Here is a 26,728-nt window from a genome sequence, read left to right on the forward strand (position 1 = left end):
GTTGAAAAAAGCTTGTTCACAGAGCTCAGTAGCTGAAGCTTGGACCAATATAAGTATACATTCACTGCTACTACAGTGATCCTCACTGTCCTCTTGGTCCCAGGCCAAGCAGCTTCCCTGTTGAATAGTAACAACAGGGAGTTGCTCGCCCAGCATGGGCACCATTTAGAGCGTGCCTTGTATAATTCTCAACAAAATCTCTGATTGGACAAGCTGGAGATTGTGACATCACCTCCCTGCCTATCTACCCTATCCAATCAGAGAAAGCTTTGGATTCATTGAGAAAAATACAAAGCATTCTCTGAATGGCACCCATGCCAAGCTTGCAACCCCCCGTGGTTACGATATAGCAAGAAAGTCACTTGGCATGGGACTTGGAAGACAGCAGCGGCTACTACAGCGATTCCTTGCATCCACAGGGATCAGCCAAGTATGGAATATTGCATGCGGGTACAGAGATCTGTGAGGTTTTTTCATTTTACCGGCTGGTTGAAAAGAAAAAAGAAAAAAATCAAGGTCCAACCTGGACATATCTAAACACACATGTAATTCAGTTTTAGGATTATTTTGATAAAGATGTAACTGTGTTAACTGGTGATTTTCTTACTCTCTGCCTGAAGTTTAGTTTTAAATTTACAAAATTTTCAGTTAACCCTCTGCATACTCCTATACACCCTTACATACTTGCAGCAAACATTTCCATAAAAACGGATTCGGTGGAAGTCTTCCAAATTTGTGAAACAGCAGCGCAATGCCAAAAAGCCTAAGATGCACTCACAGATTTGATACTGTGTACTTTGACAAGAAAGGGCAGAACCAAATCCTTGGGACCAGAAGCTTGAAAGTGGAACTTTACTCTCTCAATCATCATTAACTATTTTTAGTTCTTATGCTGCTAGCATTAGTAAATAGATAGGAAACTATATGATATTTACTGGCTTTAATTTTTTATTTTTTTTTTTATTTCTTAGGTTACGTGGTTTTCAAGCCTAATCAAATGACATCATACATCCCAGGGGTCTTCAGGAGGGGAGGAGGGGTTTTCTCTGTGAAGCACAGCCTCCTGCCTGCACACCTGAATGAAGGGCAGATGAACTCCAGGAAATAAAAGCAATATGAATCGTCTGCCCTTACTCAAGATGGCCATTGGCAGAAAAGCTAGAGGGCATTTTTCAAATTAATTTCACAGCAAAATAAAGCATGGAGACGTGGATGGAAGAGTGAATTTGCTTTGAATGTTAAAGCATTTTTTGGTTTGTGGTGCTCAGATGCAGTGTACAATTTAGTTACACTTTCAATAATGATCTGTCTGAGCTACCCAGAGATGGTGGAAAGAGAAGCTGGTGTACCTTACGGGGATGATAAAGAAAATCAAAGAATCTTTCTGTAGGTAGTAGTTTCTCATAGACTGAATCACATTCATGCAATAGAGGGAAGTCTTCTTTTGACTGACTGGAGCTAGGCAGAGGGACAGAAGCATGATGTCCTAGATGAGGTGAAAGACACAATTACCTTAACCAACTGCCAACTGCTCACAGTAAATATACTGCGAGCGGGTGGCAGGTGCAATCACAAATATGTACTTCATCTGCCTTTTTCCAGGGCAAGTGCCCCTGCCAACCTGTGCTGTAATTGGACACAGCACAAGTTTGGCAGTTGCTTTCAACCAATGATTTTGGCTGAAGGCAGCTGATTGGCTGTGTCCAATCTCACACAGAGTTCTGTTTTTACAAAACAGAAAACTCTGTGTACAGGGAACACCAAACTGGCCGTTTCTTCTCCCTGAAAAGCAGGGAGAAAAAACAGCCATACAGTAAAGTAAAAGCAGCACGTATTACATAATTTACACATTTTTGTGTAATTTAGTGACAGTGCACAGCATTAGCACTGAGCACCGTATTAGTGTTCCTATTGATGTCAGTGTCAGTTAGTGTACATACTATATAAAGAAAAATAAATAAATATCCTGCGCTAAAGTGTCAACACCAAAAATCACTAAAAGATATCAATGAATGACAGCGAATAAACTATAAATACAATATAGTGTATAAATAAATAAACTCTCACCATAAAGTATAAATACATATACATACAAAGTCATACAAAATTTAATAAATAGGCAAGTGAATAAACAGGTGTTCAAAAGTTCATGAAAGTCCATAAAGAGTAAAGGAGCAACTAAATGTTATATTAAAAAAACCAAACGTGCTCAATTTGTGCACCTGACAGCAAGCTCAGTGATCTTGTGCCTCCAATCCTCACCGCCGTGCACACCACCAAAAAGGGGGACATCAAAGCCTCTTACCGGAAGCAAATACCTGTGTAACAGAAGGTCTAACAGCAGTATAGGGAGAGATCCCTGTAGGGATGGATGGATGGGTTGTAATCAACCAGCTTGGGCAATTGGTAATATAGCCACTCCTTATAATGCCATCATGCACCAAGCACAACTCCAGAATGAATTACTCCAAAGAGCCACATGTAAAAGGCAGGGGATCGTAATTCTGCTCAGAAAACCTCTCAGAGTCTGCAGAGTGTTAATTAAACCCAGCTGGGGGATCATCTATGCAGACCTCTGGCCTAAATTTATGAAGAAACTTGATTTTTTTTATTGGATATGTTGTAAAACAGAAATGAGAAAATATTGTTTATTTTTAAAAAATGTACGGTCTTTTTTTGTTTATATAATAAAAAATAAAAAACCCAGTTGTGATCAAATAAAAAAAAAATTATATAAAAATTTCCTTTGAGTACAGTGTTGCATGACCGCGCAATTGCCAATTTTAGTAGCGCAGCGCTGAATAGCAAAAAATGCTCTGGTTATGAAGGGCGTAAAACCTGGATGTCAAGTGGTTAAGTATAAAGGAAATGTTATGCCTCAATATCATTTGTGCAAGACCAGAAAAGATTCTTTACAGAATAAAATCATCTCAGACACTCGCAAAGGTGGTGGTAACAAATTACACCGCCTTACAGGTGAGATTAGAAATGGGAATGACAAATAGATTTTTGAAGTGCCAGGAGAATTGAAGTGCCAGATTCAAATTTTACAGGAAAATTAAATGGGGGAGCCACAAGGGAGAAACGCAGAACAATGTAGTAGTATCAGCAGAAGGATTAGTACCACACTGTTGGTGTCAGAGGGAAGAATTTTAGTCCATCTTTGGTGCCAGAGGGAGGAATTTTGCCCCACTGTTGGTGTCAGTGGGTGGAATAGTGCTTTGTATCAGTGAGAGAAATAACTACTTTTTCATTCCCACTGAGAATTGATATATGTATGTTGGGCCTGGTTAATCACTTGGCCTCTACCAGAGCTCTTTCACTTTATGCCAGGAAAGCCATAGCACTGAATGTAGATCTCCTGTGGTCCGCACCTTAGATTATTGGAAGCACTTGGTCAATTCAGTTATTCCGCTTATAAATCTAGAGGTTGCCCTAGGAAATTTTCCAAGGTCTGGGACATATGGCTCAACGCAGCTTCTACCAACGCCTCATCGGACCTGGGCAAGACCTACTTTAATGAAAGTGCTTTGTAGGGAGGTGGTTTTGTGTGAAGTTATAGTCTAATATGCATACAATATTGGTCTGACCCAGTGTATGCCAGGAGATGCAACTAGATGATTTGCTTAATTGCCTTTATGCTGTATATTCATCTACTTTAAACTGAGTATGCCTGGATATTAGAACTTTTCTTTTTTCTTGTTCTGTTTATTTCACTTTGTAAGTTTTTCTATGGAACAAGTGAGTCAGGGTATGCCCATTTGACTCTGTTTTGTACACTTTTTCGCAACAAAATAAATGAAAAGATTTTGGAAGATTAGCTGCACAACAAATAACATTATAAAGTTGCTTCCTCACCTGCAACTTGTGAACTGTGGATTCCTCTCCTTTAGCTTTGGCCATTGTAAGTTGTTCTTTTAGTGATTTCATTTGCTGATGAAGCACTGCAAGAGTTTCCTGATGATCTGCAAAATTGTCCTGTGGACAGTAACATACCACTTTACTTTATGCATAAAGATTTCAAGCAGTTCTGAAATAATGATATTTCTTAAAATGATTCAGGTGTGCTTTCCAAAAGATTAAATTAAATGTATAGTGGTTCTGTATATATATTTATTTATTGAGGTCTTAAATCTTTTAAAACATGTTTTCTCTATTTCAACTGGGTATGATAGCCTGATAATGAATATTTTGTAATCTCTTTTTAAACAGATGGTGGCGCTTTAGGCATATTTTTACATGTGTTTTCTTGCCCCTTTGTTAAAAAACCCTGCTACTTCAAGGATTAAAAAGCTATTAGATTCCTTTTTCCCCAAGGTTGAAGTTATTGCAGGCCTTAAAGTAGAATTCCATAATACAACAAACTAAACTTAAAACTGCTCCCTCCCACCTCCTAACACCTATAATAACTATGCTGCTGAAGAGATACCTGTATACTTGGCTATTTTCAAGTTGCTCCGGTGTGGTCACACAGTCGGCTTCCCTCAGCTGTCATCTAGCAGCAGCTTCAGGGAAGAGGAGGTTGCACAGACAACAAATATCACTCAACTCTTCCTCCTAGATTGTAAGCTCTAACGAGCAGGGCCCTCTGTTTCCTCTTGTGAAAAATTGTATTGTAACTGTAATGTCTACCTTCATTTTGTAAAGCGCTGCGCAAACTGTTGGCGCTATATAAATCCTGTATAATAATAATAATAATAATGAATCTGACACAAGTTTTTCAAAAACTCGCTGCATTGCTGAACACTGATGGCTGCATCTCTGCTCATCCTGCACAACCAGGATCCATCTTCACATCACTGGCAGACTGAGGGCTTTTCAAAGGCATTCCTTTACCATGATATTATACTTCTTACGTTTGTGAGTAGTGTTTAAACCTCTTGTTACCAATAAATCTTTAACCCTCTACACTGAGATTGGCGCCCCCTTGTGTCCGATTTATTTTATGGGTGACTTCACCGCTCAGGCATTCCAGCCATTGTCAGAGCACTGTCTCCTCTCCCATGTAGCTGGTACTAAGATCGTTTCAGAATGGAGAGTGGGGAAGGCGCTTGTAAATATGTAACTTACTGACGCCATCCTTTTCTGAATGAAGACAGTGAGTGATTGGTACCAATCACTCACTGTGTACATTCAAAAACTGCACAATTTACTATGGTTCCATTATGAATGAACAGGAAGCCGTTCAGCACAAAGCAGTTCCCATTCACTGTCCAATGCAGCTGAGGCTGCAGAGAAAGGGACTGGGGAAACTCTGACCTCAGTCCCTTTCTGTCACAAAAGTTAGACATCAGGGGTCTGTTTAGACCCCTGATATTTCACTGAAGCGCCCCTCCCCCCAATGGGGCTCCAAAAAAGTTGTGTAAAAAAAAATAATAATAATATTGATATTGTTGAATAAAAATCAAATTGCAAAAACAAAAACTATGAACACCACATCCACTGCTCTACTGACAACGTCCACTGCCCCACCACCAACACACTATATATATATATATATATATATATATATATATATATATATATATATATATATATATATATATATATATATATATATATATATATATATATATATATACACACACACACACACACACACACACACACACATATACATACATACATACACACATATATATATATATACATACATACACACACACATATACATACATACACATACAGTTGCAAGAAAAAGTATGTGAACCCCTTGGGATTACGTGGAGTTTTGCATGAATTGGGCATAAAATGTGCTCTGAACGTCATCTAAGTCACAACAATAGAAGAACACAGTCTGCTGAACATAATACTACACAAACATTAGATGTTGCCATGGTTTAATTGCACATAACATGTAAACATTCACAGTGCAGGGAGGAAAAAGTATGTGAGGCCCTAGCTTATTGACTTCTCCCAGAGCCAATTGGAGCCAGGAGTGAGCCAACCTTGACTCCAATCAGTGTGATGATATTGGATGTGTTGCTGACAGCTGTCCTGCCCTTAAAAAACACACACCTGTTTTGGGTTTACTGGTTTCAAGAAGCACTGTCTGATGTGAACCATGCCTCGCAGAAAAGAGCTCTCAGAAGACCTACGATCAAGAATTGTTGACTTGCATGAAGCTGGAAAGGGTTACAAAAGTATCTCCAAAAGCCTTGATGTTCATGTGTCTACGGTAAGACAGACGGTCTACAAATGGAGAAAGTTTAGCACTGTTGCTACTCTCCCTAGGCATGGTCGTCCTGTAAAAATGACTGCAAGAGCACAGCGCAGAATGCTGCATGAGGTAAAGAAGAATCCCAGAGTGTCAGCTAAAGACCTACAGAAATCTCTGGCACATGCTAACATTTTTGTTTTGCACATCTACAATAAGGAAAACATTAAACAAGAATGGAGTACATGGGAGGACACCACGGAGGAAGCCATTGCTGTCCAAAAAGAATATTGCAGCACGTTTGAAGTTTGCAAAAGAGCACCTGGATGTTCCACAGCACTACTGGCAAAATGTACTGTGGACAGATGAAACCAAGATTGAGTTGTTTGGGAAGAACACACAACACTATGTGTGGAGAAAAAAAAGGCACAGCACACCAACATCAAAACCTCATCCCCACTGTAAAACATGGCGGAGGGAGCATCATGGTTTGGGGCTGCTTTGCTGCCTCGGGGCCTGGACGGATTGTTGTCATTGATGGGAAAATTAATTCCAGAGTTTATCAAGACATTTTGCAGGAAAACGTACGACCATCTGTCCGCCAACTGAAGCTCCGCAGAGGATGGGTGATGCAACAGGACAATGACCTAAAGCATACAAGTAATTCAACAAAACAATGGCTGCAACAGCACAGAATACGCCTTCTGGAGTGGCCCAGTCAGAGTCCTGACCTCAACCCGATTGAAATGCTGTGGCATGACCTTAAGAGAGCGATTCACACCAGACATCCCAAGAATATTGCTACACTGAAACAGTTTTGTGGAGAGGAGTGGTCCAAAATTACTCCAGATTGTTGTGCAGGTCTGATCTGTGACTACAGGAAACGTTTGGTTGAGGTTATTGCTGCCAAAGGAGGGTCAACCAGTTATTAAGTCCAAAGGTTCACATACTTTTTCCTCCCTGCACTTTGAATGTTTACATGTTATGTGCAATTAAACCATGGCAACATCTAATGTTTGTGTAGTATTATGTTCAGCAGACTGTGTTCTTCTATTGTTGTGACTTAGATGACGTTCAGAGCACATTTTATGCCCAATTCATGCAAAACTCCACGTAATCCCAAGGGGTTCACATACTTTTTCTTGCAACTGTGTGTGTATATATATATATATATATATGTATACACACACACACACACATATGCACACACAAAAACATATATGCAGTATATATACACATATAATAGGCTGCGCACACCTATGGGTAAATCTATAACCCAACAAGCTGCAGCAATGGCTTTTGTTATCCTGAATGGTCATACCTGTAAACTACTATATGTTACAATATTTCAAATGTGGATAGCTTTGGTACAACTACAAAACTCCTTATCAGGAGCGGGACTAAATGGCTGGACATCATAATCAATCATCCTCATGTAACATGAAAGTCATATCCATGCACCACAAGATCTAAAAACATCCTACTGATTGAATGTGTACAAAAGAATACCCTTTGAGAGGGAAACAAGTTTATATTTTGGGTTTATCTATTGGGGGAATTTCCTCTCATTTACTGTCAAAAATAATTTTTTCACAGCCTTTCTATGCGTAAAAGCTGGCCAAGGATTCTAATGTGAGAGTAGGGGCTGAGCATTCTGATGCGAGGGGTAGGGGGAATAAGAACTCTGAATTAAAAGAGGGGACTGAGGACTCTGATGTAAGGGGGGGGGCATTCTAGGCAACAGCACTGTGGAATTATTATGTTGACATGACATCATCATCCAACAAAAAGGGATGATGATGTCACGTCCATTGGTGACCTTATAGTAGCAAGCGCTTTTCACTTTTCATTCAAACTAAGTACTGTACTTTTTTACTTATGTTATTTAAAGGGGTTTGCATCAGTCTATGGATCGAGGAATGCTATCTATTTGTGCTCTTTTTTTACAGTCCTGGCCAGCGGCGGACTGACAACTCATGGGTCCCCCGGGCAATAGGATCATGGGGACCCTGTGTCCTTGCCCACACTCAAAAAAGCCTATGAAAAAGGTACCAGGGGCATCTCATGGGGCCCCCTACTGACCCCGGGCCCTCGGGCAGTGCCCAAGTTTCCAAATGGTCAGTCTGCCCCTGGTCCTGGCTTTAGCTCTGGCACTGTGCCATTTAATCTCCTAGATTGACAGTCTTGGCACAGAACATAAAGGGTCTACTGCAATGACAAATATTAGTTGTCACATATTGCTAGCAATAAAGTTTCAGAAATCTGTAAAGATCTTATTATTACTACCCACCCATTACCTGGACATGCTGGATCACGTACATGTACAGTGGGTATAGAAAAGAATCACCCCCTTTAAAATAATCACATTTTGTTGTTTTGCAGCCTGAAATGAAGACAAACACAGTTTTTGTTTTATCCAGCTGTATTTACTCAGTGCAACGTATAACATAAAGTGATAGGTATAACACCAACATGTTAGAAAAATGTTTTAAAAATTCAAAAACAGAAATAATGAGTTGGAAAAAGGTCACCCCATGCTTAAAAAATGACTTGTAAACTCAATCAGATGTAGCTAACCACCTCAATGGCACACAAAGACATTTGACTTTCAACTGTGATCAGCTGTTGTCATTCTGATTAACTCAGCATGAAAAGAACTTTCCTGGAGCATTTCAGTCCCTGTAGTGCAACTGAAAGTGATTCTAAAGGCTTTTTTTAAATAGCAAGCATGTCTATACTTACCTGTTGTGTGAAGTGGTTTTGCACAGAGCAGCCCGGATCCTCCTCTTCTCAGGTCCCCCGCAGACTCTCCTGGCTCCTCCCTCCTGTCAGGTGTTCCCACAGCAAGCAGCTTGCTATGGGGGCACCCGCTGCTCCGTGTGTCCATTCACACACAGTGCTGCGGCTCGGCCCCATCCTCTTTTCTCAAGGCTCATTGGCTCAAGCGGGAGTCTTGGGATAGCGGAGACTCCAGTGCACATCACTGGATCGAGAGAGGGCTTATTTGAGTATTAGGTGGGGCTGGAGGGGGGATACTGCACACAGAAGGTTTTATACCTTCATGCATAGCAAAAACCTTCAGCCTTTACAACCACTTGAAGCAAACAATCAACTAGAGGTGGCAAGGCACTGTCAAATTATCTCCGGGATAAAGTTATGGACAAGCACAAGTCAGGAGATGGATACAAAAATGTCAAAGGTTTTATTAATGCCTAGAAGCACAGGGAAAAGCTACCAAGAGGCCTACAGCAACTCTGAAACAGTTGCAGAAATTTATGACAAAGAGTGGTCATTGTGTGCATGTGACAACATCACAAATTCATCACACATGTGGCTTGTATAGGAGGGTTGAAAGAAAAAAAAAAAAAAAATCAACTCCTCAGGAAAGGCCACATGCAGTCACCACTGATCTTTGCCAAAAACACACCTTGAAGATTTTGAGGCCACATGGAAAAAAGGTGTTCTGGTCAGAGGAGACTAAAATTAAATGATTTAGCCTCAACACTACACGATATGTCTGCTGGAAATCCAATACAGCTCCCCATCCAAGTAACACCATTCCTACAGTTAAGGAAGGAGGTGGTAATATATTGTTATGGGGGGGGGGGGGGCTTGATGCAGCAAGGGCTGGAGCACTTATCAGGATAGAAGGAAAAATGGATGGGGTAACATTTGTCAAATTTTTGAGGTAAATCTGAAGTCCTTTGCCAGAAAGCTATCAATGGGCAGAAGGTTTACCTTCCAACATGACAATGACCCAAAGCACACAGGAAAAATGACCACACAGTGGTTGGAGGAGAAATAAGTGAATGTCTTTGCAGAGTGGGCAAATATTGCAAAGTCTCGATGTGGGAATTTAGTAGAGACATATCCTAACAGACTAAAGGCTGTAATTAAAGCAAAAGGTGGTTCAACAAAATACTGACACAAGGGGGTAATTATTTTTCCAACTCAGTGATTCTGTTTTTACATTTTTTTTTCAGACATTTTGGTGTTATATCTTTCACTTGGATGTTATAGGTTGCACTACAACATAAATACAGCTGGATAAAACAAAACTGTGTCAGTCTTCATTTCAGGCTGCAAAGCAACAAAATGGGATTATTTTAAAAGAGAGTGATTCTTTTCTATACCCACTGCATGTAATCCAGTGCAGCGGGGCTGCCCGCCCCCAGTATAGATACTGTGGGCGGTCTTAATGTGTATAGTATATGTTTAAAATATATTCGATTTTAAAGTCATTTTATGGTTTCTTGTTCTTCATTATATTTAGTCATCTTGACCTAATCATTTGAATAATTACGATTGAAATAAAAAAAAAGCGCAAGTACAGTATGAATAAAAATGGAATGCTTCCTGCTACAAAATCATCAATGCAACCCCAAAAATCACAATCAAATATCTAAAGGCAGACTACACAAATGACACATTACCTCAGTTTTAATCCTCTTAGGCGACAGCTCGTCTCTATCTTCATATTTGGACCTGGCAATAGAAAAAAATGGAAAATGGAATATATATATATATATATATATATATATATATATATATATATATAAAAATGTATTTGGCGTGTGTGTGTGGGGGGTTTGTTAAGTTAGCTTCAAATGGACCCACCACAAGCAAAATCTTATTTACAGGGCTTTCTTCTCCATGTTTATTTAATAAAAAAAAAAAAAAAAAAAGTTAGAAAAATGTAAGGGTTACTCTCACAGGTAATTCAGCCTCCTAGCTTAGCTTTCCTTGTAGCACTGCTGTTCTGCCCTTATGCTTTAGGGCCCTGTCTGATCATTCAGACAGTACTCACACAGCCTCTTGTGTACACATGCACCAATTCTAGCTACTCCCAGCTGACTCATACCCTGACTTCTGGGCAGCGGCCTCCTGCCTCCCGGGTGGAGCCCCGAACACTTGTCAGCTATCAAACACAAGGTTTGTGCCCAGCTGCACAACCAAGTTTCTGGCTGTCAACAAAATGTGGGCCTAGAGTTTGAGGCTTCATGTCACCCAAGACTCTAGAAAGCCTCTGGCTTCCAGAACCCAGATCAGGAATTGACAATCTAGAAAAAAGCTGAAAAGCCAACCTAAAATACAAGTCAGTTAAGAATTTAGAAAGAGCTGCCCTTTCAAACCAAAATTCTTTTTTTTTTCCTTTCATTGGACTCTTTCCCTTAACTGTGGTTTTATAGATTTTGTAATATAATACCTGCATTTTTGGCTATATACTGCATATTTTAAGTACTGTCTAACAAAACTCACTATTTGGATTAAAGGGTGGGGGGCAATTGTTTTTGCACATCAATTTAATTCTTACTTTGTAGTTCTGTATGTGTATTTGTATGTTACTTCGCGGGAAATTTGTCTTGCCAGTGTGAAAAGTTCATCTCTTCTAGTCAGCAAAGCGAGATCCTTCATGCAAAGTTGAGCGGCAGCTTCATTCACTGTAAGCTGTAACACACAAGTAGAGTTTCAATGTAGAGCCTTTTTTACAGTACATTTTGAAAAGCAATTTCAGGCAACAAGGGAAAACATTTAGTGAGCTACATACAGTCATGGCCAAAAATATTTTCACGCCTGCATTTCTGTCAGATAATGCACCACTTTGCCCAGAATATTGTTGTAATTTCAAATGTTTAGGCATTCTCATGTTTATTTCTTTTGTTTGTATTGGTATTACACAAAAATATGGAGAAACAAAAAGCAAAAATTGGACAGTATTCCACGAAAAACCCCAAATATGGACTGGACAAAATAATGGGCACCTTCAATTTAATATTTGGTAGCAAACCCCTTGGGAAAAAAATTACAGAAATCAATCGCTTCCTGTAACCATCAATGAGTTTCTTACACCTCTCTGCTGGAATTTTGGAGCTCTCTTCTTTTTCCAACTGCTCCAGGTCTCTCCGATTGGAAGGGTTCCTTTTCCCAACTGTTGTTTTGAGAATATCTCCACAGGTACTCTATGGGATTGAGATCTGGACTCATTGCTGGCCAGATCAGTACTCTGCAGTGCTTTGAAATCATTTCTGGGTGCTTTTTGCAACAATTTTCTGGGTGAAGTGGTGCATTATCTGACAAAAATGCAGGGGTGCCAATATTTTTGGCAATGACTGTATGTTATCCAGTAAACACAGTAACTGTACTAAAGTCCAAATGTTCACTCAGTTTACCTTAATGCCCAACTTTGTGCTAATTATTTACATGCCCTCCCCCCAAAGGTTTAAAACAAACAAAAAAAGCAACCTTAAATCCAGAGCTACCCCCACAATACATTCTTTTCCACATAAGATGTGCTCAGTGTTTCAGGTATCATTTAAAGTTAAACTATAAACAAAACTTTTTTTTTCATTTGGATAGAGCAAAGGATAGTTATAACCCCAGTCAGATTTTTTTTTTCGCAATCTGTGTTCCATTTTGGATATTTCCCTTCACTTCCTGTCCCACAGCCAAACAGGAAGTGAGAGGAAATCTCTAAAAATTTACTTTTCTGGGGACAACCCAAAAATTGGCATTTTTTTTTACTTTTAATGGAAATGTTAAACAAGACTAATAGAGAGGGCAAATCTCCTGATCATGGGTACAGACAGCAAAAAAAAAAAAATTGGCAAAAAGGTTCTAATCCTTCTCCACTCTATCCTAAACTGGAAAAAAAACAAAAAAGTTTTAGTTATACTTTTAATTTGAAAAACGGAGGGCATGCTGTGATTGTAGGGCTTCTCCACAACATTATTCATTTACAGTGTATTGATGCAGAAAGCAGAACTGAAGTAATCAGAGCAATTCTCTGCACCGGAGCACTGCCTACTGCCAGGAGAAGACCAAAGAGAAATAGGACTCATCACTTGTACCCTACCTGAAGTCTCAAAAAAAAAAAAAAAAAAAAGAGAAAAATGATCCCTTTCAGTAACTCCTTCCATTCTTACAACATGCTACTCTATACAGGGTCAGTAGGAGGACAGTCAGAATGTACATGTACTGTCTAAGGCCTCATTCACACAGGATGTAACTCCCAGCTGTGACAAGAATTCAGCGTATTCCTGTGCCTGGATTCCTGGATTCACAGGTAGAACATGTATAGTTGTGGCCACTCAGCCTGTACAGGGCAATCCCAGGGTGAGAGGAGCTGCATGGGGAAAGAACAAAGAGAGGGCGCACAGGCCTAGTGCATTACCATAAAAAATGTTTAATAAAAAATAAAGTAGGTGTTGTACTCACAAACGACAATATAGTCAAGGCACATCATAAAAGAACAGCTGGGTCAACACCGCGCTGAGTAACAGTCCGCAATAGGGAGTTTAGACATCCAAAAGGCTCTTTTCAGAGAGGGCTCTGAGGAAGAGGCAAGTCATCGAAACGCGTCAGCCTTTTGGATGTTTAAACTCCCTATTGCGGTCTGTTACTCAGCACGGTGTTGATCCAGCTGTTCTTTTATGATGTGCCTTGACTATATTGTTGTTTGTAAGTACAACACCTACTTTATTTTTTATTAAACATTTTTTATGGTAATGCACTAGGCCTGTGCGCCCTCTCTTTGTTCTTTCCCCATTCAGTATATTTGGATTCCCCCGGTCCATTTGAGGGCAGCAAGGTGTGCATGTTCCAGGACATTCTTAATGTGGTTGTAGCCTGCATCGAGTCCATCCCCAAGTGCAGGAGCATTTGTGTTTGTTGGTTGGTTGAGAGGAGCTGCAGCTGTCCAGATGTATAACCCCAATTCCAAAAAAGTTTGGGCTCTGTGTAAAATCTACATAAAAACAGAATGCAATGATATGCAAATCTCATAAACCCATATTTTATTCACAATAAAAATAGAAAACATATTCAAATGTTTAAACTAAGAAAATGTACAATTTAAAAAAAAAAATAACGTAATATTGATATTAGCAACACATCTCAAGTCCAGACACTTTCACCCCCGTCCAGTTCAGGCCATTTTTCAGATTTCAGTACTGTCACACTTTGAGTGACAATTGCTCAGTCACACTGTAGCCATATGAAATCTATGTAAATTTTTTTGAGACAGACAGAGCTTTCTTTTGGTGGTACTTAATCACCACTGGCTTTTAATTTTTTGCTATATAAATAAAAGAATACTGACATTTTTTAAAAAAGAAATTTTTCTTTGCTTAGTTTTTGTTATAAAGTTTTGCAAATGAATAATCTTTCTTTATAACTTTAGGCCAACATGTATTCTGCTACATTTTTGGAATAAAAATAACCCAAAACAGTGTATGTTATTTAGTCTGAGTGAAAGTTATAGAGTCTACAAAGTATGGAATATACAGTGGGGATCGAAAGTTTGGGCACCCCAGCTAAAAATTTGTATTAATGTGCATAAAGAAGCCAAGGAAAGATGGAAAAATCTCCAAAAGGCATCAAATTACAGATTAGACATTCTTATAATATGTCAACAATAGTTAGATTTTATTTCCATCATTTACACTTTCAAAATAACAGAAAACAAAAAAATGGCGTCTGCAAAAGTTTGGACACCCTGCAGAGTTAATATCTTGTACTGTGCCCTTTGGCAAGTATCACAGCTTGTAAACACTTTTTGTAGCCAGCCAAGAGTCTTTCAATTCTTGTTTGAGGTATCTTTGCCCATTCTTCCTTACAAAAGTCTTCCAGTTCTTTGAGATTTCTGGGCTGTCTGTCACGCGCTGCTCTTTTAAGGTCTATCCATAGATTTTCAATTATGTTGAGGTCAGAAGATTGTGAAGGCCATGGCAAAACCTTCAGTTTACGCCTCTTGATGTAATCCCCTGTGGATTTCGAGGTGTGTTTAGGATCATTATCCATTTGTAGAAGCCATCCTCTCTTTAACTTCAGCTTTTTCACAGATGGCATCAAGTTACCATCCAAAATTTTTTGAAATTTTATTGAATCCATTTTTCCTTCTACTCGTGAGATGTTCCCTGTGCCACTGGCTGCAACACAACCCCAAAGCATGATTGATCCAACCCCATGCTTAACAGTTGGACAGAGGTCCTTTTCATTAAATTCTGTGCCCCTTCTTCTCCAAACGTACCTTTGCTCATTCCGGCCAAAAAGTTCAATTTTAACCTCATCGGTCCACAGAACTTATTTCCAAAATGCATCAGACTTGTCTATATGTTCATTTGCAAAGTTCAAACGATGATTTTTGTGGTGAGGACGTAGAAGAGGTTTTCTTCTGATGACTCTTCCATGAAGACCATATTTGTACAAGTATCTCTTTATAGTGGAATAGTGTACCACAACTCCAGTGTCTGCCAGATCTTTCTGGAGGGATCGTGCAGTCAAACGTGGGTTTTGAATTGTTTTTCTCACAATCCTGCGAGCTGTTCTGTCTGATATTTTTCTTGGTCTTCCAGATCTTGCTTTAACTTCCACTGTTCCTGATGACTGCCATTTCTTAATTACATTCCGAACAGAGGATATTGACATCTGAAAACGCTTTGCTATCTTCTTATAGCCTTCTCCAGCTTTGTGAGCGTCAACTATTTTCAGTTTCAGTTTTCTAGACAACTGCTTAGAAGAACCCATGGTGCTGATTGTTGGGGCAAGGTCAGATGAGTCTGGGCATTTAAAACCTTTGAGACTGACATCACCTGGTCTTCCCAGACGATGATTGAGAACAATCCATGACACTGACAGGTTTCAGCTTTGCAAAGGGGGCAGTGCATGCTATAAATTCTGCAGGGTGCCCAAACTTTTGCAGACGCCATTTTTTTGTTTTCTGTTATTTTGAAAGTGTAAATGATGGAAATAAAATCTAACTTTTGTTGACATATTATAAGAATGTCTAATCTGTAATTTGATGCCTTTTGGAGATTTTTCTATCTTTCTTTGGCTTCTTTATGCACATTAATACAAATTTTTAGCTGGGGTGCCCAAACTTTCGATCCCCACTGTATATCTGAAAATTGATCAGTTGAGACCCTAAAATGCTGGACATGGTATGGGGTATTGTAAGAAAAGAGTTCAAATTGAAGCACCACACCACTGTTAAGAGGATCAGATACAACTTTATTCCATTAAGTCAGGGGTATAATTTGAGAAGTAGTCAATGTGTTTTTCGGGGGTCCAAGTGCCCCTGTAAATATCCTGGGACTTTTACCTGTGGGGGGTGTAAATACTGCATATATATTAAACATCAGTAGCTCCATCACATTCCCTAACGGGGAAAAATTCACACCCAAACATTACGCGAATTGTAAAACCAAAGGGGTGATATACTTACTGATATGTAAGTGTAATTGTTTGTTGGTAAAACGAAACATGATTTTGGTAACGTGCATATCGCCATCTCTTGAGCATGACATTAACAAATGTCGAGCTCCCTTTAGGTCGCCATGTGGTGAGTCTGCATAGAGTAGTCTTTTCCAAGATCAAATTTTTATTTTGGACAGGGTCCACTTAGACCCCCATGGAGGACACTTGAACAAAAGCATCCTCCAATGTGAGCACAGGTGGATCCATAAATTAAGTGCGATCAAATTTCCAGGATTAAATTAATAATTTTCCTTTAGCCCTCTTTGGAAGGTTTTGCTTCTGGAGGATATGAAATATAATGTGGTGGTCATAGTGATACATAATATCTTTTCCTTCATTGCTTTCCATTTTCTTTTTTTCCCTCCCCTTTTTTTCATGGCTTTACAGCTAATATCCATTTCTTTGCATTCCAATTAGTTTGATATTGTTCTTTGCGATTCTTTTTATCTGTTATATAACTGGTTTATCACTCTTTTTGCCTTTTATGATTGAGAGCATATTGTGCATGATAGTGTGTGTACTGTAAAGTGTTGATACTATGTATATCATTTGCAGGATTAAATTTGCCACGCCATCTAATTGGGACTAATGTGTGTTGTCTCACAAACATTCTTTGTAAAACTGTTGCCATCTCCATTGTGCCTGTGTAAACTTGCCCAGCGCACTTGGGCAGCTATCTCGCATTTGGCTGGGATTGGTGGCCCTAACTGGTCAAGCTCCAGGGGTTGGGAGGTTATCCAATTCTTGTTTCATGTCCACCCAGGCTGCTGGTATGGGGTATGGCTGTGATCAGGATGCTGGTATGACATATGGGGTGATCAGAAAGCTGGTATGGGGTATTGCAGTGATCAGAACGCTGGTATAGGGTATGGTGGTGATCAGAGTTGCTGGTATGGGGTATTGCGGTGACCAGGATGCTGGTATGGTGTGTGGTGGTGATCAGGACGCTGGTATGGTGTATGGTGGAGATCAAGGCATTGATATGGCATATGCCGGTAATCAGGGTGCTGGTATGGCGGTGATCATGGCGCTGGTATGGGGTATGGCAAGGATCAAGACATTGGTATGGTTTATGGCGGTGTTTTTGTCAGCACTGGGACAAATGACAGGTGCTGACTTCATTTTTTATTAGAACTACACTGGGGCAGTGATCAGGGTGGCTGGCACTGCAGTCTGTGTGGTACATGGAACCTCACAGGCTCTCACAGTGACAGCAGAGAGAACCGAACTTTACTTTCACCATCTGTGGCCCGGGACCATCATAGTGGGTGCCACTGGGTAAAGGGGAAGGAGGGGAGCAGACACACGTTCGCTTTCCTCCCTATCTTGTTCCTGACCCGGGAAGCGATGTGTATGACATCACTTAAAAGGTCCCCGTTGCCAGTGTCCCCGGCCACTGAAAGAATGTAACGCAGTGTGATCTGCACTGCATTACATTCAGTGGAACACAGAGGAGACATGCAGGGTCTTTTTGACCTGTGTGATGAAAAAAAAAGTTAAGTAAAGAAAAATTTTTTTTTCCCCCAATTGTAAAAAATGTAAGTTATACCCATGCACATAAAATACCCCCCCCCCCATTTTACACACTTACAAACATTAACACACTCGTCGGGGTGCCTACACATGAAAACATCAATTGAAATAAACATGTAACATATTCTATCACCAGATCTCCTCCGTAACGCTAAACCGATAACCTGTAGAGGGCTTTTAAATTGTTGCCTATAGAAAATATAGGGTACTGAAGTTTGTTGCCATTTCTCGGGTGCACGCAGATTTAATATTTGACATGATAGATATCTATTTATGTTTTTGGGGTTTTCTGTAATCTTCAGGCCTAAAATAATTTTTTCAACGTGTGCAAAAAACACAAAAACGGTTCTAGTGGCGAAAGGGGTAAAGGTTAAGTTAATTTACATTTTTAGGGTGGAACATTTTCCCATTGCTGTGGCAGCTTGGTGTTTTGAGCCCTCTGTGTGAAACTAGTACAGGGAGACGTTCTCTGTACCAGCTGTCACTTTTTGAAAAGAGCAAGGCCATGCGGGGCTTCGCCCCCTAGAGTTCTCTGAATGAATCAACTACAAGTGCCGACATCCTTTGCAGATGTTGGCTTGTAGTTCTCTGTGGACTACCACAGCTTAAACTGAAAGTCTGTAAAGAGTGAACATGCGAGCGCTATCCAAAAGGAAATATAGCCGCTGAGACACCAAAAAAGGTAACCAAACAGAACCTTCCAATGTAAATCTCAAATATAAAGGTGCAGCGCTAAACACTAAATATGTAACATAAATCTCGTCAATCGATTAAAAGAAAAATAAGAAAATGCAGTCTCTTTAAAATAATGCTACATGAGAAAGTTAATAACATGTGCTCCGTACATAGGTATCCAGCAATAATAGATTGTTCGCGGGAATAAACCTATATAAACCAATAAAATATGCAGATAAATAAATAGATAAAATTTGTGCATAAATGATGTCACCAATCGGTGAATAAAGTGCAAAATAGTCCCAGATGTATTGCCCACGTGAGGATCCTGAATGATCCCGATAAGCGTGCGTGGAGGGTTACTTCCAGTGGCAGGTGTTCAAATATGAATGAAATGCGCACTCACCAGAAGTGCGTGTAAAAACGCATTTGAGATATAACCTATCTCAATAGGTATGATTCAGGTCATCCACCTCCCAGATCAGGTCAGGCCAGGTCAGGATACTCCCAGTCACATCTGCATGCAGCACTCAGGGATCCTTGATGCGTTTCACCTTAGGGGCTCACCCTTAGTGCGGTCTCTGTGAATGCCCCTCACAAAATAGGGACCAATAAAGGAGACCACATAGTGTGATACCGTAGGGAACTTTATTCCAACAAATAAGAAGTGCAAATGACAAAAGAAGGAAACAGGACACTGACCATGTATTAGGGATTTCGGGATGGCCACCTGCGGTGGCTAGACGTCCAGTTGCTGTAGCCCCCGAAACGTTTCGTGCGATGCACGTAGTCATAGGGTCTAGGGCTTACAGCAGAAGACGTCTTGCTCTTTGTATTTATACTGAATGAATGGCAATCGCGCTTGTTGTGCCCGCCATTTTGCCGAATACCGGCGCATGCGCAGTACGTCAGCGCCATTTTGCCATGGATCGTGAGGGTCATAGCTATTTCCTCAATCCTCGGTGTATGCGCGCGCATCCCCGCGCCATATTGTTGGCAGTATACGGACAAGGAGGGGGAGATGCAGGTATGAACCTGCAGAGCATTCCCCAAAGCAGGATATACCATTAGCGCCCATACTACTTATGGTAGTCTTCCCTCAGGGACAATGGGATAATGTATATTTGAGGACTACCCTCTATACACATATATATATGACCCTTAATTGTGGTCATGTAGATATATGTGTAAAAAAAACGGGGGAAATAGTATAAATGATTAATAATATTTCCCTTTGTGACATCAGATGGTGGATGCCAATTAGACCCCCACTATAAATAGTATAAATATAAAATGAGTCAGATGTATATTAAAAACATTATACAAGCATATATGAAAAAAAATAAATAAATAAACACTGTCAGAATACAGATGAGATATAAATAAATTTCAATAATAAAAATTGGTAATTATGATTATAGTATGTTTCCATGGGTAATAGTGTAAATAGACACAAAGTAAACCATATCTATAGAAAAAGATCATGTTATCCATTAATGTATTTGAAATTAATATAATAAATATCAAATTAAAATTATGCCAAACATGTATGAAATATGTTATATATATTAATCGATAGTAGAATAGCTGAATAAAAATATCTGGACAGCTGGATAAGGATAATATATGAATATCGTAAAACACTATCCAGTTAGACCAATAATACCCAATGGTGGTAACAATCCGGCTAATGCATCCAAAGAGACAAGCAGATAAAGGCGAGTAGATATAGTCTAACTATTGTCTATGAAGCAGTTCAAATCAAAGTCAATGTTAAGCCCTTTAGGGTATAGAGAGTCTAGTTCATATATCCATTTAGACTCGAGTTGCGATACTGCTCGCCTTTTATTTGATCCTTTCCAGTGAGTGTTAATGACTCCAGTCCCCATAAACCTAAGTGAGGATGGGTCCTTATTGTGATGTATTTTATAATGATGTGATAAAGAGTGTTCCTTGTAGCCTTTTTTGATGTTATTGACATGTTCTCTTAGTCGATCCTTTAGCCGCCTAGTGGTGCGTCCCACATATTGCATCCTACAGGGGCATTGAAGTAGATAGACGACATTTTTATTAGTGCATGTAATAAAGTCATCAATGTTGTAAGAGGTCCCTCTTACCGTGGAATTAAAGCAGAAACTTTTCTGTGTGAAGTTACTACATCGGCAGATTATGCATTTTCTGCAAGAATGGAAGCCTTTTAAATCCGAAAATAATGTGATGTTTTTAGGGGGATCCATAATATTTGGAGCTATTCTGTTTCTCAATGAGGAAGCCTTCCTGAATGTTATTTCAGGTTTATCTGGTAATAGAAGGTTAGAACTGGATCAGATTTTAAAATTTTCCAGTTATTTTTGATAATACGGGTGATAGCTTTATGTTGGATGGAATAACCAGTGACGAAAGGGCAAACCTTTTTTGGTCTTGATATAGCATCATTCTTCAACATACAGTTGCAAGAAAAAGTATGTGAACCCCTTGGGATTACGTGGAGTTTTGCATGAATTGGGCATAAAATGTGCTCTAAACGTCATCTAAGTCACAACAATAGAAGAACACAGTCTGCTGAACATAATACTACACAAACATTAGATGTTGCCATGGTTTAATTGCACATAACATGTAAACATTCACAGTGCAGGGAGGAAAAAGTATGTGAGGCCCTAGCTTAATGACTTCTCCCAGAGCCAATTGGAGCCAGGAGTGAGCCAACCTTGACTCCAATCAGTGTGATGATATTGGATGTGTTGCTGACAGCTGTCGTGCCCTTAAAAAACACACACCTGTTTTGGGTTTACTGGTTTCAAGAAGCATTGTCTGATGTGAACCATGCCACGCAGAAAAGAGCTCTCAGAAGACCTACGATCAAGAATTGTTGACTTGCATGAAGCTGGAAAGGGTTACAAAAGTATCTCCAAAAGCCTTGATGTTCATGTGTCTATTGTAAGACAGACTGTCTACAAATGGAGAAAGTTTAGCACTGTTGCTACTCTCCCTGGGCATGGTCGTCCTGTAAAAATGACTGCAAGAGCACAGCGCAGAATGCTGCATGAGGTAAAGAAGAATCCCAGAGTGTCAGCTAAAGACCTACAGAAATCTCTGGCACATGCTAACATTTTTGTTGACACACCTACAATAAGGAAAACATTAAACAAGAATGGAGTACATGGGAGGACACCACGGAGGAAGCCATTGCTGTCCAAAAAGAATATTGCAGCACGTTTGAAGTTTGCAAAAGAGCACCTGGATGTTCCACAGCACTACTGGCAAAATATACTGTGGACAGATGAAACCAAGATTGAGTTGTTTGGGAAGAACACACAACACTATGTGTGGAGAAAAAAAGGCACAGCACACCAACATCAAAACCTCATCCCCACTGTAAAATATGGCGGAGGGAGCATCATGGTTTGGGGCTGCTTTGCTGCCTCAGGGCCTGGACGGATTGTTGTCATTGATGGGAAAATGAATTCCAGAGTTTATCAAGACATTTTGCAGGAAAACGTACGACCATCTGTCCGCCAACTGAAGCTCCGCAGAGGATGGGTGATGCAACAGGACAATGACCCAAAGCATACAAGTAATTCAACAAAACAATGGCGGCAACAGCACAGAATATGCCTTCTGGAGTGGCCCAGTCAGAGTCCTGACCTCAACCCGATTGAAATGCTGTGGCATGACCTTAAGAGAGCGATTCACATTAGACATCCCAAGAATATTACTACACTGAAACAGTTTTGTGAAGAGGAGTGGTCCAAAATTACTCCAAATCGTTGTGCAGGTCTGATCTGCAACTACAGGAAATGTTTGGTTGAGGTTATTGCTGCCAAAGGAGGGTTAACCAGTTATTAAGTCCAAAGGTTCAAATACTTTTTCCTCCCTGCACTGTGAATGTTTACATGTTATGTGCAATTAAACCATGGCAACATCTAATGTTTGTGTAGTATTATGTTCAGCAGACTGTGTTCTTCTATTGTTGTGACTTAGATGACGTTCAGAGCACATTTTATGCCCAATTCATGCAAAACTCCACGTAATCCCAAGGGGTTCACATACTTTTTCTTGCAACTGTATCTTCTCTATTATATTTGCCTATGTTATCCATCACTGAATCAAGTGTAGGTGCGTCATAGCCTTTTTCTAAAAACTTATCTTTAATGGTTGATGCCTGTTTTTGGTATGTGTTGATTTCGGTGCAGTTTCTTCTAATCCTAGAAAATTGACCTTTGGGTATATTCCGCAACCATACGGGGTGGTGACAGCTGTCTATTGGAATAAAACTATCCCTGTCTGTCTGTTTAAAATGTGTTTCTGTGTTGATCTTTCCATCTAGATTAATAAGGGTTAAGTCCAAAAAATTAATCTTACTCTTACTGTAATTAAAAGTGAGTTCTATGTTCTGTGAATTAAAATTGAGAGTAGTAAAAAAGTTTAAAAGCGCTTGTTCTTCCCCCTTCCATATGAGGAGGATGTCATCTATATATATCTTTTGTATTAATGGAGTTCTGGCCAATCTCTGGCATAGTTGACATCCTCCTCCCATCTGGTCATAAAAAGGTTTGCCAGGCTGGGGGCAAATTTCGCCCCCATGGCGACGCCCCTTATTTGTAAGGTCAATTTTCTAGGATTAGAAGAAACTGCACCGAAATCACCACATACCAAAAACAGGCATCAACCATTAAAGATAAGTTTTTAGAAAAAGGCTATGACGCACCTACACTTGATTCAGTGATGGATAACATAGGCAAATATAATAGAGAAGATATGTTGAAGAATGATGCTATATCAAGAGCAAAAAAGCTTTGCCCTTTCGTCACTGGTTATTCCATCCAACATAAGGCTATCACCCATATTATCAAAAATAACTGGAAAATTTTAAAATCTGATCCAGTTCTAAACCTTCTATTACCAGATAAACCTGAAATAACATTCAGGAAGGCTTCCTCATTGAGAAACAGAATAGCTCCAAATATTACGGATCCCCCTAAAAACATCACATTATTTTCAGATTTAACAGGCTTCCATCCTTGCAGAAAATGCATAATCTGCCGATGCAGTAACTTCACACAGAAAAGTTTCTGCTTTAATTCCACGGTAAGTTATTTTATGCCAAGTTAATTGCAAACGACATACTTTTCATTTCATAACATTAAGATCAACTGACAGCTGAGTTTTCACAATGTATTGAAAATAAATTTTAAAAAAACGTACCTGCACTAATGTGAAGGGTGAAAAAGGTAGCTGGAGCTGAAGTCTCTGCTCAGCAGCCGGGAGGGGAAGAGAAACACACTTCACGCTGGAAGCCCGGCCCTGACGTCACCGCCCTCTGTCGCTCCCAGCGCGGCGCAGTCACGCATGCGCACTGCTCTCAAGCAGAAGACTGTCTGCCACAGAAGGGAGGGCCGTGCGACAGCCGCATTTACACAGACCAGGGAGAACGCTCCGCAGTCAGGCATGCGCACTGCCCTCTGCTCTCAAGCAGAAGACTGTCTGCCATAGAAGGGAGGGCCGTGGGAGGGCCACATTACACAGAGCAGGGAGGGGTGTTGGAGGGCCGTAAATGGCCCGCGGGCCGGACTTTGGACATGCCTGGACTAAGAGAACATGTCAATAACACCAAAAAAGGCTACAAGGAACACTCTTTATCACATTATTGAAAAATACATCACAATAAGGACCCATCCTCACTTAGGTTTATGGGGATTGGAGTCATTAACACTCACTGGAGAGGATCAAATAAAAGGCGAGCAGTATCGCAACTCGAGTCTAAATGGATATATGAACTAGACTCTCTATACCCTAAAGGGCTTAACATTGACTTCGATTTGAACTGCTTCATAGACAATAGTTAGACTATATCCACTCGCCTTTATCTGCTTGTCTCTTTGGAAGCATTAGCCGTATTATTACCACCATTGGGTATTATTGGTCTAACTGGATAGTGTTTTACGATATTCATATATTATCCTTATCCAGCTGTCCAGATATTTTTATTCAGCTATTCTACTATCGATTAATATATATAACATATTTCATACAGGTTTGGCATATTTTAATTTGATATTTATTATATTAATTTCAAATACATTAATGGATAACATGATCTTTTTCTATAGATATGGTTTACTTTGTGTCTATTTACACTATTACCCATGGAAACATACTATAATCATAATTACCAATTTTTATTATTGAAATTTATTTATATCTCATCTGTATTCTGACAGTGTTTATATATATATATATATATATATATATATATATATATTTTATTTTCATATATGCTTGTATAATGTTTTTAATATACATCTGACTCATTTTATATTTATACTATTTATAGTGGGGGTCTAATTGGCATCCACCATCTGATGTCACAAAGGGAAATATTATTAATCATTTATACTATTTCCCCCGTTTTTTTTACACATATATCTACATGACCACAATTAAGGGTCATATATATGTGTATAGAGGGTAGTCTTCAAATATACACATTATCCCATTGTCCCTGAGGGAAGACTACCATAAGTAGTATGGGCGTTAATGGTATATCCTGCTTTGGGGAATGCTCTGCAGGTTCATACCTGCATCTCCCCCTCCTTGTCCGTATACCGCCAACAATATGGCGCGGGGATGCGCGCGCATACACCGAGGATTGAGGAAGTAGCTATGACCCTCACGATCCACGGAAAAATGGAGCCGACGTACTGCGCATGGGCCGGTATTCGGCAAAATGGCGGGCGCAACAAGCGCGATTGCCATTTATTCAGTATAAATACAAAGAGCAAGACGTCTTCTGCTGTAAGCCCTAGACCCTACGACTACGTGCATCGCACGAAACGCATCAAGGGGGCTACAACAACTGGACGTCTAGCCACTGCAGGTGGCCATCCCAAAATCCTTAATACATGGTCAGTGTTCTGTTTCCTTCTTTTGTCATTTGCACTTCCTATTTGTTGGAATAAAGTTCCCTACGGTATCACACTATGTGGTCTCCTTTATTGGTCCCTATTTTGTGAGGGGCATTCACAGAGACCGCACTAAGGGTGAGCCCCTAAGGTGATACGCATCAAGGATCCCTGAGTGCTGCATGCAGATGTGACTGGGAGTATCCTGACCTGGCCTGACCTGATCTGGGAGGTGGATGACCTGAATCATACCTATTGAAATAGGTTATATCTCAAATGCGTTTTTACACGCACTTCTGGTGAGTGCGCATTTCATTCATATTTGAACACCTGCCACTGGAAGTAACCCTCCACGCACGCTTATCCTTATTATCCTTATTACATTATACCTATGTACGGAGCACATGTTATTAACTTTCTCATATTGCATTATTTTAAAGAGACTGCATTTTCTTATTTTTCTTTTAATCGATTGACGAGATTTAGATTACATATTTAGTGTTTAGCGCTAAACTGAAAGTCTGCAGGAGCCATGCTGTCACGATATAAGGTCAGGTTCAGAGACCAGTTGCTACAGCAGTTGTAAGGCTTACCTGAAACCAGCAGGATTGGTACACCAGCGGCCCACACTGGGAATGACGCAGGCTCACCTGAGGTGCAGGGTCTAAGCATCCACTGGTCTTCCCCAGAGCTCCTAATGGTGGAGATGGATTTGGCTGCATGTGAATGCCAGGTCGCAGATCTCAGGATCACCCCACCAGGGAATGAGTAGGCTGGAAACCAAAAGCGGATCAAACAGTTCAGGGATCAAACAGAAGCGGAGTCAGTCACAAGCCAAGGGTCAGTCACCAATGGTAGTAGATAGGATGAGGCAGAATCGTAGTCAGTAGCAAGCCAAAGGTCGGTAACGTAGATGAAGACAGCAGCAGGAACAGTAAGCGGGATATTGGCTGGTAAGGCACAATAATCTGGCAAGGAGGAAGTGCATGGACATGGCTTTTATAAGGAAGTTCATGGGAGGAGCAAGGAGTTCAAGGTTCAAGAGAAATCAAGGCACAAGGCAGGATTATCCAAGAATTGTCAACGGAGCTGTCCAGCATTCCAGATAGCTCAGTGAGAAGAGACATTGCCTCCCACTGCAGAAGGACCAGGTTAGATCCCAGGCTCTGACAGTACTCCCCTCCTCACAGGATGCCCCTGGACG

At 40.1% G+C, this 26,728-nt stretch overlaps 1 protein-coding gene and 1 long non-coding RNA gene across 3 annotated transcripts in view; one reads left to right on the top strand and one right to left on the bottom strand.

Moving 5' to 3' along the window:
- The window catches only part of LOC149449848 (uncharacterized), a 52,543-nt gene extending 47,629 nt beyond the window's left edge, over nucleotides 1-4,914 (top strand). For both annotated transcript variants that reach the window (XR_016315363.1, XR_016315362.1), the window contains one exon: nucleotides 972-4,914. This is a non-coding gene — a long non-coding RNA (uncharacterized LOC149449848). The remainder of the gene's footprint in view (nucleotides 1-971) is intronic.
- NAB1 (NGFI-A binding protein 1) overlaps nucleotides 1-26,728 on the bottom strand; it is a 72,026-nt gene that overhangs the window by 28,597 nt on the left and 16,701 nt on the right. Inside the window, exons 2-4 of the mRNA XM_089692711.1 lie at nucleotides 11,472-11,605; nucleotides 10,591-10,642; nucleotides 3,859-3,978 (exon numbers count right to left, since the gene is read on the bottom strand). Of these exons, the coding sequence (XP_089548837.1) occupies nucleotides 3,859-3,978; nucleotides 10,591-10,642; nucleotides 11,472-11,605 (306 nt within the window). The remainder of the gene's footprint in view (nucleotides 1-3,858; nucleotides 3,979-10,590; nucleotides 10,643-11,471; nucleotides 11,606-26,728) is intronic.

The sequence above is a fragment of the Staurois parvus genome, unplaced genomic scaffold, assembly GCF_062004578.1.
Source record: "Staurois parvus isolate SC_StPar_1 unplaced genomic scaffold, SC_StPar_1.0 ptg000601l, whole genome shotgun sequence".
Lineage (NCBI taxonomy): Eukaryota > Metazoa > Chordata > Amphibia > Anura > Ranidae > Staurois > Staurois parvus.